Source organism: Lissotriton vulgaris, chromosome 4_1 (assembly GCF_964263255.1).
Source record: "Lissotriton vulgaris chromosome 4_1, aLisVul1.2, whole genome shotgun sequence".
Taxonomy (NCBI): domain Eukaryota; kingdom Metazoa; phylum Chordata; class Amphibia; order Caudata; family Salamandridae; genus Lissotriton; species Lissotriton vulgaris.
The window spans coordinates 1,606,711,490-1,606,731,657 of NC_141691.1; the positions used below are offsets into that span (position 1 = coordinate 1,606,711,490).

Here is a 20,168-nt window from a genome sequence, read left to right on the forward strand (position 1 = left end):
TAAGGTGTGTATAACTGTATAGTTGAGGAAATGGAAGTGTGATTGATTCTTTGCATGTCTGACTAGGTGTGTGAGTAACTCCATGGATGAGTGACTGTCTGTGAGTGTCTGTTTACTCTGAGTGTATCTAAGATTATATTAGAGTCTGAAGAGGTTCACCGTATTATCACATGAATGATGTCATCAGTGATGTGATCAGTAATGTCAAATGAGATGTCATCAGTGATGTCATCAGTGATGTTATTTGAGATGTCATCAGTGATGTCATTTGAGATGTCATCAGTGATGTCATCAGTGATGTCATTTGAGATGTCATCAGTGATGTCATCAGTGATGTCACTGATCATGTCATGAATGATGTAATATGTGACATGATCAGCAGTGGATTGCGGGTGCGCGATATATAGTTAGTGCAACTAACTATATATGAAATTTCAATGGTTTTGTGTGAGTAAAATAAGGTTTTGTAAATGTTAATTCCTAACTATATATGGTCTATAACCCATGGTTTTTTCAGTGAATTTTCAAGGTTTTGTAAATGCTAATTCCTAACTATATATGGTCTATAACCTATGGTTTTTTCAGTGAATTTCAATGTTTTTTAATAGCAAATATCAAAAGCTTTAAAATGTCAAGTATGTGGTAGGTAAAAACATTTTCGTGTTTATGCACGCTGATGTGCTTTGAATGCTGCCCCCCCCCTCCTCTTTTCTTTTAGGAGTATTCTCTCTTTTTGCAGATAGTGAAGGGTAGGTAACGCAAGCCTTTTCCCCCGTTGTAATCCGTCGTGCCTGCTTCCCTCTCCATTTGATTGATTGTTATCCTAGCATTTATTGTTTTGGAATTGGTTCTCTTTGGTTCATTCTCTATTTACAAACAAGCACAGAGTCGCAATACTCTGTTTAGTCTTTGCAGATAGTGAAAAATCGTTCAAAAAACAAAAGGAATCAAGCAAAATCAGTAGGCCACTAATGGGATCTCTTTTTGACCTCGCTAAAATAGAAACATTATGAACAACCCCTCATGAGAAATACGAAACTAGTGAGAGGAACTGAGCTCGACACCATGATGGCTGCAAGACAGCTCGGCTCCGCCGCCCACCCCACCCAAAACAACGACAAACCCTATGCAAATATTATAAATATATACAACACACCAGCAAAGTAACAGGGTAAAACGTTTTATTAAATAACTATTTACATGGCAGCCTGCTGCAACATCGATCCAAACAAGCCTTTGTATTTGGGGCTCAAAATCAACAAGTAACAGGGTAAAACGTTTTATTAAATAACTATTCACATGGCAGCCTGCTGCAACATCGATCCAAACAAGCCTTTGTATTTGGGGCTCAAAATCAACCATCAATAGTAAGATTTTCATAGGTGAGTGTAGGTTCATGGTTTTCCATCCACAGACTAAAAGCCTGGAGTGGAAGCGAAAGAACAATAACTAGGTAAGAAGGAAGGCAGAGGCTGTGGGAAGGACTCTGGATATGGTATGTTGCTTGCTTGGTCCCTGAGATGCTTCGATGTCACTGCCTTGCACAAATGGCATAAGTCCTGGATGTTGGGTGCCATAGTTGAGGGTTCCGAGCAGCGCTTGTAACACTTTCTGAAACTTATTTGCACCTGCTGCAGCTTCACTATTCTCAAAGTAAGTGGGGGCTGTTTGTGGACCTGACTGCATTGAAAAACAATGTGATACGGTGCCTCCCTGAACCGCTTGACGGAGGCCCCCGTGGGGCGGTGTGATGGCGCCGACTCAGAGGGGGCGCTTGGCTCCTGCCCCCTCCCCAAGTCTTGTTGCCCTGGTGTGGCCTAAGATTGCCCCGACATAGGCGGCCGGCTCCCGGGATCAAGCGGAACTTTTTGCCTTTTGGTGACTCTTCCATTCTGGACCTTGTCCCACAATCCGTTCGACCTGAAGACACGTCCTACGGTGCCCTAGTCCGACCATCACATATTCCTGTGCCAGGAGACGGCGTGGGGTGCACTAGAAGGGAGAGGCGGCGCGAAGGAGCCTCCCCCACCTCCCCAGGTGGAGGTTTCTCAGCTACACCCCAGCGCTTCATGCAACCAGCTGACTTGCGCCCGCTCTTGTGGAACAGTGCCTCCCTCAGCCAGCTGAATAGCGCCTTCTCGACACCTTATCCCACAATCCATTTGACCTGAAGACACGTCCTGCGGTACCGTGATCCGACCATCACATATACCTGCGCCAGGAGACGGCGTGGGGTGCACTAGAAGGGAGAGGCGGCGCGAACGAGCCTCCCCCACCTCCCCAGGTGGAGGTTTCTCAGCTAGACCCCAGCGCTTCACTCGACCAGCTGACTTGCGCCCGCTCTTGCGACACAGTGCCTCGCTCAGCCAGCTGAATTGCGCCTGCTCTTGCTATTACAGCGTCTCACCCGCCATCCAACGGAATTGCACCCAATCTTGCGGTACAGCGACAGGCGGCTGCCACGGAGCTCACGAAATGGCGGTCTGCTCCACACACTTGGGCCTGGCCTGCAAGGATGGCTCTGGGCAACGCTGGAACTCGGACGCTTGACTGCTAGGGCATGGGCCCCATTCGCAAAAGCGTCCCCTCAGCCTTGAAGATTCTACAAAAGTCACTGTGGCCCCCGACTCCCGCAGACTTCTGGTGGGGAGCGACTGCCATGATTGCTCGCGGAATGGCCACGACGTAGCCACGGGGTGCTCTCATGCTGACGCCAGCTTCAGTCTGAAACATCCAGAAACACTGTAGACTACCAATTCGATCAGTTCCGGTGGAGCTCCAACGTGACCCGGTAGAGAAGAACTTGCCCTCCCCTCTTTGACTGATGGTTCTTGTTGCCTGTCCCTTCTGTTGTCATTTAACAGAACTTTTTGGACTGCTGAAAGGGGTTGTGTTCCGACCGCTGGTTCCTTTTTTCATCACTTAGCAATAGCAAGTGTTGTAGCTTCAGCTGGTGCATCCCCACCACCACCACCTCCTCCTAGGAAGAGAGGACCACCTCCTCAGATCAGCCTACAACAAGAGGAGGAAGAAGAGGAAGAGGAGCAAGGGACAGGGAGGTTTTTACCTGAACAGCCAAGGAGGTCCCATGGCAAAGAAAGTGACTGGGAGGGGGCGCTTGGCTCCTGCCCCCTCCCCAAGTCTTGCTCGGCCAGCTGAGTTGCGCCCACTCTTGCGGCCTACAACATGGAGAGGCCGGGGCGTTGACTAGGCGGGGCCTCCGGCCGCAACCACAGCGCCAACGATTGCTGTTGACGGAGGGGAGCCTTGCCGGTGAGAGCCACTGATCTGAAGAACCGCTGCCTGCGGTGCCTCCCTGAACCGCTTGACGGAGGCCCCCGAGAGGCGGTGTGGTGGCGCGGACTGGGAGGGGGCGCTTGGCTCCTGCCCCCTCCCCATGTCTTGTTGCCCTGGTGTGGCCTGAGATCGCCCCCGACATAGGCGGCCGGCTCCCGGGGTCCGGCGGAACTTTTTGCCTTTTGGTGACTCTACCATTCTGGACCTTGTCCCACAATCCGTTTGACCTGAAGACACGTCCTGCGGCCTGGTCCCTGAATGTGTGCAAGGGGACGGTATTGATTGAATCAAGATGGCGGCTTCACACAAAGCTGACTCAAGTGTTGCTGCTGATGCTATGCAGACAAAAACTGGTTTTCAGTTTGTACATTCTTCAGAATTTTTCCATCCGAGGCTGGTTGAGAGTTTGGCTTCAGATTTTCAACATACGGTGTGGTGACGCGGACTGGGAGGGGGCGCTTGGCTCCTGCCCCCTCCCCAAGTCTTGTTGCCCTGGTGTGGCCTAAGATCGCCCCCGACATAGTCAGCCGGCTCCCGGGGTCCGGCGGAACTTTTTTCCTCTTCCTTTCTGCATCTTGTCCCACAATCCGTTTGACCTGAAGACACGACCAGGTCCCTGAATGTGTGCCGGGGGACGCTAATGATTGATTCAAGATGGCGGCTCACACAAAGCTGACTCAAGTGTTGCTGCTGATGCTATGCAGACAAAAACTGGTTTTCAGTTTGTACATTCTTCAGGATTTTTCCATCCAAGGCTGGTTGAGAGTTTGTAGAACGATGGCTTCAGATTTTCAACATACTACTCTTCAACATTCTTCATAAATGTAACAATGTGAGACTCACTAGGAGAACGGCCGTTTATCTTTCCTTTCAAAATGCTGCCAACAATATTTTCTGAATGGAAGACATCATCTTGTAGCATAAAGAGCTGCGTCAAGGGTGGTATTGCCCAGAATGTCTTGTTTTCTAGTGCTCGTAATGACGAAGCCAAAACTGCCGAAAGGGATTCTGGTTCTGCCACTACTTATTGGAGACATTGAACTATACTCTGCACCTGCCTGGCCTCGACCAAAATGGCGCCAGTATGGGAGCGACTTGCAACTCCTTATGACGTTCTAGTTACTTAGCCTTGACGTAATGGGGGATGTATGCGGTCTTTGTGCACATGGCGGGCGGGGAAGGGTACTGACTGGGAATACGGACAACCCTATTGATGTCGATTTTTCATTATTGATTTTTTTATTAATAAAGCTTCGAAGTAATGTTACCCATGATACTCGCCCATGGTGTGCGTATGGACGATTTAATTGTAACTGATCCTGTTATACTTTCAATTATAACATCAACCTTCACTGATCCTGCAACCTTTTGTCACGTTTAGTTTTTTCAATTAAATGGCTCGCTTGTTACATACTCCTATAACCCTGGCTTTTGACCCTTTCCTACGCACGGTCTGTACTACCGCCCTCGGGCGATCTATGTAATGAACAGACTACCATTGCCGAAACACAAGGGAATGCATCTCAGAGAGATAGGTCAAGTACGTGGTAGATAAATACATTTTTGTGTTTATGCACGCTGATGTGCTTTGAACGCTGCCCCCCCCCCACCCCCCCCTCTCCTCATCATTTAGATTACCACCGCCCATTACACAAAAGCGTACCGGGCGCTCCCCACGCAAAAAAAACGATTTTTACAGATTCTTTACAGTTGGGGCCATAAACTACATCCGCAGGGCTAGGTGATAGCCTGGGACCAGCCTGGACAATCGGACACAGAGGAAGAGGAGTGTCAGAGGGTGCGGCAGTGAATAGGGTGAAAGGGAGGTGTCGGGCGGACATGGGGTGTGATTCTCAGGGAAGAGCAGCGCAGATGGTGTAGTATGTACTGTAATTATTATTACTAGGTTGCTTTAAGGAATGTATGGATTTATTCTTGTGAAGAGCTTACTACAGATGGGGGGAGGTTTATGGCCCATGCATGAGAGAGAGAGCGGGGGTGACCAGTGCGTGGGGGAGATGCTTGCGAGGGTGGGGAGCCGTGCTGAGGATCGGCAGCGTGCAGAGAGTGGGTCTGGTCAAGGCATCTAAAATTACTGCTGTGCACGACAAAACTGTGGCATTGAAAAAAAGGCAAGATGGTGCAGACAATGTTTATCAATACGGATTAATTTTCCACAGAGAGAACGGGGGAGGTCAGAGAGGGGGGGTGTTCGTAGCGCCTGGGAGACGCGCTGGGGACCGGCGAGGGGCAGAGGGGCCATAGCGCTTTAAAAATGGCTGCTGCTTGCTAGAGCGTACGTGCCTGAGTGGGGACAAGGTGGCGCCGATTATGTTGACATCGCAAACCAGATTTTAACACTTAGACATGAAAGTGAAAACGGCACCATTGCTCCCCCCCCCCCGACTGACACCCTCCTTTGCCTCAGCTTGGATCATCATTTGCTAAAGTGTTCAAAGACCCCACCGTGAGTATAAGCACAACCGGGGCCTTACTGCACACCCTGAGAAAAACTACGCAGCAAGACAATCTCTACCTTCTCTCTTTTCCATGTTCCAACGCTGTGAAATGAACAATATATTTACTCGCAGTGACAAAATGGCGGTCAACACTTCCTGATTTCCTTCGAATCGAACGTTAACAGACGTCACGCAGCAACAAAAAAAAATCCGCTCATGCGCAGCCGCTGGAAGACATGTATCAACATATATGAGCATCCTCAGCCACCCTCAGAAAACATAGGGGGTCAGGATACGTCTCCCGTACCCCCTTATACCCATTTCCCACATTGTTTTTCCTCCATCTTGTAATTTAATTAAAACGAAACACAAAATGGCGAATTCCCGTTTCGCTACCGGTTCCCGACCCGGTTCGCGAACCGGGAAGCGTTTCTACCGCGAAAAAACTATTTTTTTTTATTTTCCCCACGGGACCCTTTTTTAACCCCTACATCATTCCTAGGGGGTCAAGAGGGGTCTACCTTGCCCCCTTTCATTAAATTCCCCCTTCGTTTTTCTCCTCCTCTTGTCTCTAGATCCTACCGAGAGACAAGATGGCGGCCGGTCCGGACTGTTTAGAATGATGACAGACACCGGAGAGCCAATCAGCTGAAGTTCCGTTACGCGAAAAGTACGCGAACCGGAGCGCTACCCGGGACACTGTCACAGATATATCTGTTTTTTAAAACGTTAATTTCTCAAAATCCACTGGAACACATATGAGACCTAGCAAAGGCACATCGGGCTAACAGTCCCTACAATTTTGCCAAGTTTCGTGCAAATCCATTCAGCCGTTCGAGCTAAAAGTGAGGCCAACCGCCCTATGGAAAAATGAATGGGAAAAACGTGTTTTGGGACCCCCCTTTTTTCTCTGCCCCCCCTTGACGAAACCCCCCCAAATATTCAGGGGCTGCTCAGAAACAAAATGTGCCATTTTCCTGAAAATTTCAGCCAATTCCGTCCACAAACGCCAAAGTTATTAGACATAGAATTTTCAAAAGTCCCATAGAGAAAAAATCCTAACTATATATACCTACTGGCGACCGCCAGTAGGTATGTATATACCTACTATATATATACATCAAGTGCAAACTGCAACTCCGGTCTCCCAGAAACAGAAAGCAGCACGAATACCAAAATGAAGGCAAGTTGTTATTTTATTTGGTAAATAGCAGCAAACGAAACTGACGCGTTTCGGGCAGTTGCCCTTGTTCACAGTCAAACATTACCCATAATGCCTGTTTTTTTAAAATGCTAGTGCACACCATGTGACTTCAATAGGCATAGAGAAAATACTACTACGGTGTTTTTGTGCGTCTTTGAGTACATGGGTTACAAATACATACTCCTCATTTTTCATTCACATATAAATGTAAACGTTAATATGGCTGAATAAATTCATTGGTTTGTCGCAGGATTGTATCTGCATAAATGCAAAAATAAGGTCAAAACAGTATAATATCATTAGTGCAAAGTTAATGTGCAAAATAACGCAAAATGTTAACATTTTACTCAGTGCAAAACAGGCAATTCAGTTATAAAAGTATAAATACTTAAAAACTTCTCAATACAAAATAAATTGTTATTTGTAAAAAAACTGCCTTATGCGAATGTTTAAAATATGCAAAACTGTAAACTTCTACACTCTGTGCAAATCGCGCAATATAAATACTTCTGCTGTTAAGACCAAATAAATACTATTTACAATCCTGCAGGGACATCTGTAAATGATGGCAACCCTGTGAATCCAAACCAAGTATTTAGGGACATCTACTAATGATGGCAACCCAGTAGTTCTCATTAGTTCACAACCCGTCTGGTAGATCTCTATGTTTTAACTTAAATGTGCTGATAACACCATAATATGCTGTGTTAAACTCAAAATGGAAAGTGATGTAATCCATTCTTAATTAAGATAGCCCCCAGTGCAAAAATTATATAATAAAGGAAAGGGAAAAATGACTGGAATAAACAATGAGGATAGGCGAGAAGCTTAACAGGAGACCTCACGGAACAAAAGAGCAACCAGACGGACGGAAATGTTAAAGTATAGACCCATCTGTTTATAATTACATAAACCAGCTTATAGGAAATTATATAGGTCTTCGGTGGTGTTAAGCCCGTTACGTGCCTTGGTATCTAGCTCTAATATCATTTTCGACTCCATGTGGCGTAATATATATCCACAGTTACTAACTTGCACGCAGCAGAAATTAGAAACGCACTCCTGGGAATTTTTAATCCGCTCCTCTCTTTATTCTTCAACACTTTTTAATGTGGTTTGGTCTGCTGCTCGGAACTTGACCATGGGTTGCAAAGCATTTGACCCCTAACCTCATATATTACCCAAGTCAATGACCTCACTTCCTATTTCGCACTGCATTATGGTCAATGTCCTTTCTTATTTTTAAGGGAAATAAAGTGCAATTGTGCACACCAATCCCAATCAAAACACTCAAGGGCAACGTGATAATTTGCAAATTCGTACATAAATTACAGGGATTAAAACATTCATTATATTTGAAGCTTCTTTTCCCTTTCATATATTCACTTTTCTATCATCCGTCTAAGTTTTTTTCTTTTTGTCCTTTTACTATTTTGTCCCATGAACCATCACTCCTCTTTTCATTAATGCCACTGTTTGTAGCCCCCTGGTGGTCCCTGTCATTCACAAAACTGTGTTCTTGATAGGTGTGTATTTCTAATGTCTTCATTATTTTTTAATTAGTTACAAACCCTAAAGTGGTTGTTCCACCCTCTTTTATTTTCAATAATTTTCTCCATGTATGCTATCTTTAGCTTTTGTTATATTTACATATTTCTACATTGTTTATACATATCTATGTCGATTTTCATTGTTTGCAGCTTTAATTTTTACCCTCCAGTGTGTTCATACTTGGCAAAATTATTTATACACCTCTAAATTTGCAGGATCATAGAATTATAATGTTTTATTTTGATCTCTCACCAGTTATTTTTCACCATTTCTTATAATCTAATTCTTATGAGTGCTGCATTGATTTTCTTTTATTTTCTTTTGATCTTTTTACTTAGCTTTCCCATTGGTATCACGTTATTTTGATACATTTCTTATGCTCCAATTATACCCCTAAAATGGAGAAATGTTATCTTACAAATGTACATATAGTTCTTCATCTTGAGTATGACCTTTTGTAGTAAGAGTTCTATTTGAAAATGTATATCTGAATTCCTTCTGACAAAGGAGTTTTCCACGATTACCTCCTCTTTCCAGTGGTGGTGTTTGCTCAATTGCATAACACTTCAGTTCTTCCCAATTTATTTTGTGGTTTAGTTCCATATCTTTAGCAAAAGCATTACTAAGATCCTTATTGATTGTTGTCCGAATATGTTTTAAAATTCTCTTTTTTACTTCACATGTGGTACTTCCAACATATTTCATCTTACAAAGACACTCTAATATGTAAAACCACATATTTGCTTTTGCATGGTATATGCTGTTTAATTTTTCACTTTGTCCCATTCTCCAAATTCAATTATTTTTTGTTCACTGCTGTTTGGCATGCCTTGCACTGGTTGCAGGACCAGAACCCCTCCACCCCCCCAATTTAATCCATGTTTTCTTATGATTCATTTTGAAGTGACTATGAATGAGTTTATCTTTTAGATGTTGTGCCCTTCTGTATGTAATATTTGGATGGTCTCCTATTATTATGGTTGGATCAAGTTTTAATATCCACCAATGCTTCTTTCTGATATATGTTAATTTGCTGGTTTCCGCTGAATATGATGTTATCAATCTTATCTTATTCTTTGAGTCTCTATTTTTCTTTTCCAATCCATGTAAAATCTGTGTCCTTTCATTTGTTTTTGCTCTTTGGAGACCTCCATCAATGATCTTTTCGGGATATTTTTGGTTTCTGTGCTTCTTGACTGTGTTTTTCACATTCACAAGGTCTAACTGCTATGGCGGCCGACCTCAAATCTGGGGAACAGGGTTCAAGTCCAGGCAAGGACGCTCAATATCCTGTGATTCTGGATAAATCACTTAATCTCCCTGTGCCCAACAAAAATGAATGTGTCCTCATGTAACAAAACTGGTGCTCATGTAAAGTGCTCTAATACCCGTTACCTTCGGGCACGTTTGTGCTATATATAACTCAGTAAAACAAAAAAATACAAAAAAATGAGCAATTTCTCTATATTCTGAGAAATTCCCTGTAAGGGATGCTCCGTTTGAGGTTTTTTTGGTGGAAACTTTCCGCAATCAGAATTGCATTTGTTTCTGTTTCTTTCCTGTGTTGTGTTGTTTGTAACATATTGTTTTACACAAATATTTCAGTGTCAAGGACATTTACCTTTGTGGGGCTGATTTTATATGTCAATTTCAAATTTGATGTGTTATTGTTTAATATCTGAAAGTATTCTTCAAATTCTTCATTAGTGCCATCCCATATTAGGAAAAGATCATCTATGAAACGTAACCGCAATATTGTTTTTTCTGTGTATTTATCATTTTCTGGTGACCAAGCAAATTTCTGTTCCCATCATTCCCTTACTAGGTTTGCATAGTTGGGTGAAAAGGAAAATGGCAATTGCAGTTTCTGTATTTTGTTTAAAAACTTCCTTGTTGAACATAAACTCATTGTTGTACAGACACATGGATATCATTTCCATTAACATTTTTTTTTTTGTTGAGGACACTGAATTTTCCTCTTTCCAGGGAAATATTTACACGCCTGAAGACCAATTTGATGTTCTATGCTTGTATAGAGTGATAGCATGTTCATTATGACAAGCTTATATGCTGGCTGCCATGGGATCCCAGCTAAATGTTGTAACAAATCTGTGGTGTCCCTTAGATATGAGCTGAGCTCTTTTACTATAGGAACAAGAAAGTGATCAATATCGTTGGAAATTGGTTCTAGTTTTGAGCCCTTTGCCGAAATAATAGGTCTTCCTGTGGGATTCTTTCTATTTTGGGGTATTTTCGGGAAAAATATATTGTTGCTGTTACAGGATGTTCTATCATCAAATATTTTTGCTCATCCTCATCTGTCATATCTTGAGCCAAACACTCTTTCAAACTTTTTGTTAGTGTTTCTTAGATTTGCTTTGTTCGATTGGTTGTCAAACAACTGTAACATGTTTGATCTGTGGGTTGTCTTTTTGCTTCATTGATATAATCTGATTTGTTTAATATAATGATATTTCCCCCTTTATCTGCTGTTTTAAAAAAAAGTATTATAATCTTCCTGTAGTTGTTTCAAGGATGCTTTCTCTTGTGTTAAATTGTTAACATATTTGGCATTTTGAATTTTATACAAATCTTGAATTATCGCTTTGTTTCCTGGTGATAAGTTTGGATCAAAATATGATTTGGGCTTGTTTCCAATTCACCCGCGCCCATTGATGGAAACTCACCTTCAAGATGTCTTGCCTCTTGTGTTGTTATTTCGTTCTCCATTGTTAGTTAGGTGTGGAAGGTAGATATGTCATCCACTGTTAAATTGCTGACTGGTGTTACTCTTGGGGATTCTTGTTGTTTCAATGTTCTTTCCGCAAAGACTTTTACTAGTTTGATTGTCGAATATATTTTGTAAATATCTATCCTGGTTTGTGCTATATCTAGATGAGTAGTGGGGCAGAAGTATAATCCTTCCTTTAGTATTGTTGTTTCCTCATCTGTTATAATTTTCTCAGAAAGATTATTCACATTCAATTCTTGTGTTTTTTCAAGTTCTAATTCTTGCCCAGTCTGGCACTGCCCCTGGTTTGAACTCATTGTTTTTCTCCATCCTCGTCCCTTTTAGCCTCTCCTTGTCTTCCTGGGTTTCCTCATCCACATCCTCTTCCACTTGCTGAGAATTCTGATTTGTCCCATTGCTGCTGTTGCAGGGCTAATCTCATATCGATTAAAAACTTTGTCTTTTTGTTACTGCTTGCTGATTTAGGTGCATTACCTTCATTTTCACCGTAGTCTGTATTAGTCAGGGAATCAGGGATTCATGACTGGAGAGTTTTCTTGTCTTCAAATCTAATTGGTCTTTTTTCCTTAATGTGTCAAATCTTCTTGCAAAGGTGAAGATTCTATCTTCCTCCGATTCTGGGCAAATCACTTATTGTCCCCTTGCCTATAAAAACAACTATTCTATTTAGGCACGGGGAGATTAAGGGCCAGATGTAGGTGGGCAAATACCGGTCGGTAACGGTGAAATTTAGTAAATTTCACCATTACCGACCGGTATTTAGCCATGTGGGATGTAGGGAAGGAATCGGATACTAAGGAATCGGTAAATACCGATTCCTTAATACGGATTCCCTATTGGCCTTGCATTTAAGGAATCGGTAATACCGATTCCTTAAATGAAATGTAGGTAGCACTTAAAACAGTGCACCTCAGCCTTAAGGAATCGCTATTTACCACCAAATTTAAGTTGGTGGTAAGTAGCGATTTCCTTCCAAAAAGCACTTTTTTGCTTTTTGAAATGTGCCATGTGGCACACATCCATGCCCTTAGGGCATGTATGTGCGCCACAAGTGCACACATGCACATTTCAGGGGTTCAACAGGGTGTCCTTTGGACACCCCAGCACCCTTGAAATACCTCCCTCTATAAACGATTCGGTAATACCGAATCGCTAATAGTGAATGTCTTCCCAGTCATTCCTATGGGCCTCCTGGCCCATAGGAATGAATGGCCAGGTATTCCTTAATAGTGAATCGGTATTACCGATTCATTATTAAGGAATGTTAAGGAATCGCCAATATTTTAGCGATTCCTGCCTACATTGCATTTACCTATTCCTTAATAGCGATTCGGTAATATTCGATATTAAGGAATAGGTAAATGCCAGTTACCTACATCTGGCCCTAAGTGATTTGCTCAGAATCAAAGGATGTTTCTTTTGGATCATTAGCTGTAAATTAATTGCTAAGGGTCCATGCCACACTCAGGTCAAAAACAAACATTCAACAGTGTCGTTTTTCCCCAAAAACAAATTTGAGGAATTTTTCATTAGTAGCAAATGGACGAGCTAAGAAAACTGTATCCCCCAAACCAATACTTGCCATTGCTCATTATTTTGTTTCCCTTTTTGTTGGAACATTTCCTGCCAAGTGTCCTAAACCGTGACTACAATATTTTTTTGCAAAGATTGTCTCCCCTTTTTAGGTATTATATATTGCGCAGTGATTTGACATGAGCGGTGAGCTTCTGAAAAAGCTCAGATGGTGGTCCTTCCTAAAATGTGATGGGCTAACCAATTTATTTACATATAAAGAAGCACTGGCATTAGGTCTCACCTACGCAAAAGCTATAAACTTTGTCACGGTTTTGTTTAGCCATTTCATACTGCAGTGGGGCTGGTGTGCAGCATGTTGGAAAATAAAGGCGAAAAAGTTCTATGACACGGCCAGCACTGATGACGTCATAGGTTTTTTGTTTTTTAAAACTTTAAGTCGAAGTGTAAAGCAGCTGTGCTCTTGCACAGGCGTGGCCTATTGTCTTTTCCAATGCTTGTTTCATCTAGTGTTTCGATTTATTTCTAGAGTGTACGGTCACACTTAAAACACTGAAAGCTTCACCAAAAGCATTTCATGGATATGTTCCAATAGGTTGGCAATTGTAATGGGAGATCTATACCATACTATTGTCTATAGCAGTTGTTCTTTAACTTTTGACTTCAATGTGCCCACTCTCAATCATTACTGGAACCCAGGGACTCCCACTGAGTCCTCATTGGAAGGCAGGGACCCTAGCTACGCATTTTCATCGATTTGAAGAGCAAAACAATACACACAAAATATAGAAACAAGCATTCATCAAACAAATGCACAAGTCATTAAATATTTTATTTAATTCACAAGTACATTTAATGGGAATGTGGGAACTTTTCTAAATTCAATTGATGCCACTCATCATCCATACTATATTCTACTTGATGAATTTGCACTGCTCCCACAAATCAGTCTGAAGATACTAACTATACTCCTGTGATATCATTGCATCAACATTGATAAGACTAACAGCTCTATATCTTCTTTTTGGTTTGATTCAACCTCTCATATGGAATAACACCACCATTCGGTTTTTCCATGATGTTGCAGTTTTAGATGTGTTACCATATCTATAAAGATTTACTTGATGTTCAGGGTCCAGAATTCTATCATTTGTGATTAAATTGATACCTGGTGTCTTCAATGATTTGGAAAATGTGGTTGATTCTTTTATTGTTTCTCATGTTAACCAGTCACTTATTGCCCTTTCAACATCCACCAACTGTGTTTCTTGCATGGGGCTGTCACTGAGCATTTTAATTATGGGTTGCCACTTTTGTTTAATCAAAGATCTGTTTGGGAAAGTGAAACTGAAGTGGTCTACCTATGAGAAAAAGGGAACCCTCACATCAGTATTATTTTTTATCACTAGTGTCAGTCACAGCAACCACTCTCCAGAATAATTTGTCCCACTTCTCCCACCTGCCAGTCATGTCTCTGTAATGTCCCTAGCCTTTCATTTCTTCAGCTTCTTCAAGGTGTTCTTCCAGGATCCATAATCCCTTCTAAGCAGCCTGGTCTTTGAGGTGCTTGGTTAAAAAAAGGCTTCCTTGACCTGTGGGTGCATATTACTTTGTCCAGACCTCTCGTCATAAACCATGCATCTAATTTGTCTGCTGCACATCTCCCTTTTTAGGCCGAGCCTGGGCAGCGCATGTGCTGCTCTGTGGCATGCTGTATTGGAATATGGAATTGAAGCCCCACCTACTCTCCCCCCATATTTGTCATTGGCTTGTGTCATTGCCCTTCGCAAATGCTGTTTTCTGATTTGTGAATAGGTTTGTTAGTCCTTTCTTAGTATCGCCTTGTCTTCATTTGTAGCCTCCCATGAGTACTGGCCCTTTTACTTTGGTTGTTACACGGTGCATCTTTTTTAGTCTGTAAGCACTATGGGGCATATTACCAAGCAATAGCGATAATTATCGCTATTGCTTGGTTAGAGACAAAAATTTACAGCAGAGCTGCGGCGATTTTTACCGCAAATAAACCTTGGTATTACCAACGTTTATCGCAAATGCGATAAAAATCGCCGCAATGCATGAATATCGCTGAAAAGTCCGCGATATTCATGCATTACCGAGCTAATGCATGGCTAAGAACTGTTCAGGGCAGGTGTTAGCTTTTGGAGATATTCACGCTTAGCGCGAATATCTCCAAAAGTTGGTAATAGGAGTTAGCGATGTTAGCGACTGTTTTCAGTCGCTAACATCTTGGCACGCCCACTTTGCATGTCATTAGTGATAAATATCACTGACATGCAAAGTGGGGCCCAAGATGGTCGCTATCTCCTACTAGCTGTCACTAACTGGTGTTAGCGACAGCTAGGTAATAGGGAGATAATTTTATCTCCGCTTTCTTGGCTTTTAAAGCCAAAAAAGCGGGGATGAACCCCCTTGATAATATGCCCCTATTTTCTTTAATGAGTTTCTCCTACTGCAGGCATGACATGCATTCCTCCAACATTCTTTCTCTTTCAGAGCATCCCTGGACAATGGTGGGAGGTTCTTTGAATATGTCTCACATTTACAAGAGTGTGAGCTATTGGCATTGTAAATGACAATGCCTTTTAATGCATGTTTTAATCAGCAAAACAAAGAAATAAAAGACTTAGGGCCCGATGTAGGTGGCCAATACCGGTCGGAAACGGCCGAATTCGGCCGTTTCCGACCGGTATTTGGCCTTTTGAGATGTAGGGGACCTTTTTTTCACCGATTCGGTAAAATTACCGAATCGGAAAAATACCGAATCGGTAATTTTACCGATTTTAAAAAATCGGGATGTAGGTGGGACTACTTTCAGTCCCACAGGCCCTTCAGATTCGGTATTTTAACACCCAATCCAATTGGGTGTTAAAATACCGAATTCAGGTGTGCATGCACATGTGTGCATGCACACCTATGCCATGTGACAGACAGACATGCCCTTAGGGCATGTCTGTGTGCCACATGGCACACAAGCCAGTATTGGGGGTGCTAGAGGGTGTCAAAGTGACAACCTTGCACCCTTGCAGAAATCGGTAATTGCCGAATCGGTAAATACCGATTCGGTAATGCACATTGATTCCTATGGGCTTCAAGGCCCATAGGAATCAATGGGGGATACCGATTCGGTATTTACAGAATCGGTAAATACCGAATCTTACAGATTCGGTATTTACCGATTCTGAAATACCCACATCTCCCCCCCTCCAATTTACCACTTCTTAAATACCGAATCGGTATGATTCGGTATTTAAGAAGTGGTAAATTGGAGTTTACCTACATCGGGCCCATTGTCATTTACAACGCCAATAGCTTAAACTCTCGTAAATGCAAGACCTATTGCGTTGCAAATGCTTGTTTGTAATGTGGTGCTGCTGTTACCATGCTCAAGCGCTAGCATTTCATTTTCATTGCTTCAGTTGTTCACGTTTAATATAGGACAATTATGCTTAATTGTGCTAAAAAAATCTCTGTGGCCTTGGTGAAGTTGTGTCTGCCCTTTTCCCATTGCAGTCCATGACATTATCTTTCCTTAATTCTTGTGGGTTTCTAGGCATGCTTGATTTCATTTCACCCTAAGCAGAGGGTTATCTTTTCACCAATTGTTTTTCTTTTTATTCTGCTGGAGATTAGGCAAATCAGAAACCTCATCACTTCATGTGATGTTATGAGGTTATTGTTTGTCCTTAAGATGCTGATTTCTTTATTTGCACCATGTTTTGTTACTCATCCTTTATTCCCACCTCACCAGACACATTTGTAGCATTCGCTTTGTTACATTTTCCCAAACCCCTCACAATGAACGCTTGCTCTTTGCTTGCCTAACAATACTGGTGGGCTTTCCTTCACTGCTCTTCTGCTTCACTCTTTCCGTTTTTTTCTTTGTTTACACCCTCTGCCCTTACTTTGGGGTCACTATTGTGATGCATGCATTTAATTTATTTAGGCAAATGTGATTACTTGTGGGCACTTTCCCATATATTGGGTTTTTATTTTCTGCCGAAATGGATATTCCTTCCAGGTCTCCTGGGAATTGATAGTGCAGGCTGTAGGTCAGCCGACAGTACCCTTCTCTTCCACAGCATTCTAATCATCCATGGACTTTATACTTCAAGTCTTCTAATGCACCCCTCAGAGCTCTTCTTGAAACTGCGATATATTTGTCAATAATATATACCAGTTTATTAATAGAGGAAGTTTCCCTATTCTTCGAGCTTATGCAGGGTTCTGCTTTTTCTTGGATGTCCTTTATTCCTATATTGTGTTGCACATCACTTGTTGATGCCTATCTCAATGTTTCGGGGTTACATTTAATTAATAATAATACGTGACTTTTTTTAAAACTTGAGATGATCCTGCAGTTTTTTTAGGGGGAGTGGAAAAACCATCGGGTAAGTCTTGACCTACTACCCTTGTATAACAGTGCAAAAGTCAACAACTGTGTTATCCAATTGAAGTGCAATAGTTCGTGAGGCCCATGTGTCACTGACAGCACTGCATTAATGAGCCAGGGCCGAGAAAAAAAACCTCACATGCATGATCTCGCATTATTCTCTACTCTGCTCTCGGGGCTGCACAACTCATTGTTTTAGCCCCCACCACTTTCCAGATAACATACATGCGTTTACGCATGCTTGAACTTCCCTAGCTCCTCTCTTGCTTGCCTTCCCCTCCCCACCTCTCACCTCACCTCCCCTCCTATCACCTCTGCTTTCCTCCCTTCGCCTACACCTCACCTCACCTCCCTTCGGTTGCTATTTGGCAGTACATGTAGATGTACTGCAGATCTGTGGGAGGTGTTAGTGAGGTAGGGCTGAGCAGTACAAAAGAGGACAGAAGTTCACAGGGTTTATCCTATTCTTTTTTTGACACAAACTGTTGCAAACAGAGGGTGTCAAACTAAAATAAATGCACGTCTATTCACCTGCAAATAAAAGTTTGGTCTCAAACTGCCAAGCATATGTGGCATCTGTGCAGGTAGAATTATTTAGTTTTCTCTTATCACTCTGTTCCCTCTGAAGTACCTCACGTCTATGAAATAGACCCTTAGATATTACCAGAATGCCAGCCCAAGTGTACATTATGTTTGCGACATTTATGCTTCACTAAATCCTGTTTCTCTCTTCATCAGATGCGTTCCTCGTTGCCGCCTTCTGTAGCACAGCCTGGTCTACTGTCGACTACCAGATGTCTTTGCGCAAATCTTTAAAAGACAAAAAAACAATCCGTTTGGGACCACCAATGATGACATTTCTTTGCTACAAAGTCTTCACCCTGACGTCCTGGACACTGAGCATTGCCCTCTTTGGTCTTCAAAATATCTATTTTCTGCTATCACTTGTTGCGGTTCTTTGGGTTTTGAGCTTCATCTGGACGTGGAAGCAGAACACGGAATTTTGCACATCGACTCGCATGGTGACTCATATGGAGGTTCTCTACCGAATTATTGTTGCAGTAATTCTTGTGTTTACATTTTTCAACGTAAGAGGATACAAGACAAAAATCCCAATTTCTGTTTACTATGTCTTTCGTGTTTTTATGACTGTGAGTATCCTGTGTTTGTGCTGGTACTGGGACCCCTCTGTTACAAAGAAGGCATATTTTCTTCCAACCAGTATTACAATTGTTGGGGCGCTGGGGCTAGGCATTCTTTCATTGATTCTTTACTATGGAGTTTTCCACCCTAATATTTACAAGGTAGAAGAAAAATATCTAGATAGGGTTGATGGACCAAGCACTCCATCAGAAGACCGAAGCAACAGGATGCAGCGCTTTATCATGCCGTAAAGAGAGAACAGTGCAGCATGGTGTCTTAATACCTATTAATGTAGCTGAACATATTCATTTGTGTATCCATACCGTGCTTAATGTGTGAAAAAAAATAAGTCTGTCTGGGCATTTCTTATAGGACCAGACCCTCCTGCAAGCAGTGATGAGTGTGAACTCATAAAGTAGCAGGGCATAAATACCTTCCTCAAATAAGATTGATTAAATGAAGCCTACACAGCGTTTGCTATAAGTACTTTCTGAGGTTGAGGTGCAGAAGTACTCTATTAAGAACCTTACTAACCTATACCTCTACTCACCATAAACACCAAAAATACCTGAACCTCTATACTCCTACCCAACCCAAAACCCTAAAACTACTCTTACCACTCTATACCCCTACCCACCCCAACCCTAAAAATGCACCTACTACCCTATACCTCTGAGCACTCATAAATCCTAAATATACCCTTACCACCCTATACCCCTACCCCTACCCACCCAATCCCTAAAAATACCCTACCTAACCTATACCCCTACCCAACCCTAAAAACACAACACTCTTACTACCTGATACTCTAACACACGCACAAACACACACACACACACACACACACACACACATATATATATATATATATATATATATATATATATATGTGTGTGTGTGTGTGTGTGTGTATATATATATATATATTTATATATATATATATATATTTATATATAGTAGAAATTGGTATTAGTTGTGTGGTCTGCACAAGTAATACCTCCACAGTTCTCTCTGGAGGTAGTGAAGTGGTACAGTCTCCAAGGTGTACTCAGGGGAGTTGGTCTGGGCTAGTAATCACCAGTCACTGGCACACAATAATAACACTCAATAAATGATTGTTCAGTCTGTGCTTTTATCTTTAGAAAAAGGAAAACTACATTTATTATACACACGCTACTAAGTACTATGCAGTAATTTACAAATATAAATAGGCAGATGTAAAGTACCATAGATGACATTGCATCATCCCATTTGACCTCCTTAAGGGCTCCCACAACATAAAAGTAATGCTATTGGCTTGATCAAAGGTTCAAGAGTAGCAAACCATATGTTAAAGAATTCAGTTTGTGTGGAAATGCAATCATCAATAATGATTATCATGTGTAAATGCACTTTGCTGCTAATGTTGACAATAGTTATTGATCACTATATATGTGTTTTATTATCTCAATAAAGAATTTCAATTAAGCAAAAATGCGTCAGTGTGTTTTTTATTAACTTTCTAACAATGAAAATGCAGTTATAAAAGCAACCATTAATCAGATTTTGACTACATTAAATGCAACCATAGACTTAGTCCCTAGAGGGTGCTTCAGTACATGTGTCTCCCGTATACACTTTCAGACCACAATAATTGCAACGCTACACTTGACCCACAAAGGGCACGACATTCCCAGATGAAGAGACAAAATTTCAATCTGAGGAGCGCTTTAAAGTATGTCTGAAATCCCAGAGTAGTCTTGGATTCCACAACCCTTCAAACATAGGGTCACACATTCTTAAAAATTCTTAAGGGGGGAGCTGCTGCACTCCTGTAGC

General features: G+C 42.0%; 1 protein-coding gene across 2 annotated transcripts in view; it reads left to right on the plus strand.

Moving 5' to 3' along the window:
* Positions 1-19,181, plus strand: part of XKR9 (XK related 9) — a 527,558-nt gene extending 508,377 nt beyond the window's left edge. For both annotated transcript variants that reach the window (XM_086965865.1, XM_086965864.1), the window contains exon 4: positions 17,946-19,181. In XM_086965865.1, coding sequence (XP_086821991.1) covers positions 17,946-18,601 — 656 coding nt within the window. In that variant the 3' untranslated portion in view covers positions 18,602-19,181. The remainder of the gene's footprint in view (positions 1-17,945) is intronic.
* The last annotated feature ends 987 nt before the right edge of the window (positions 19,182-20,168 follow it).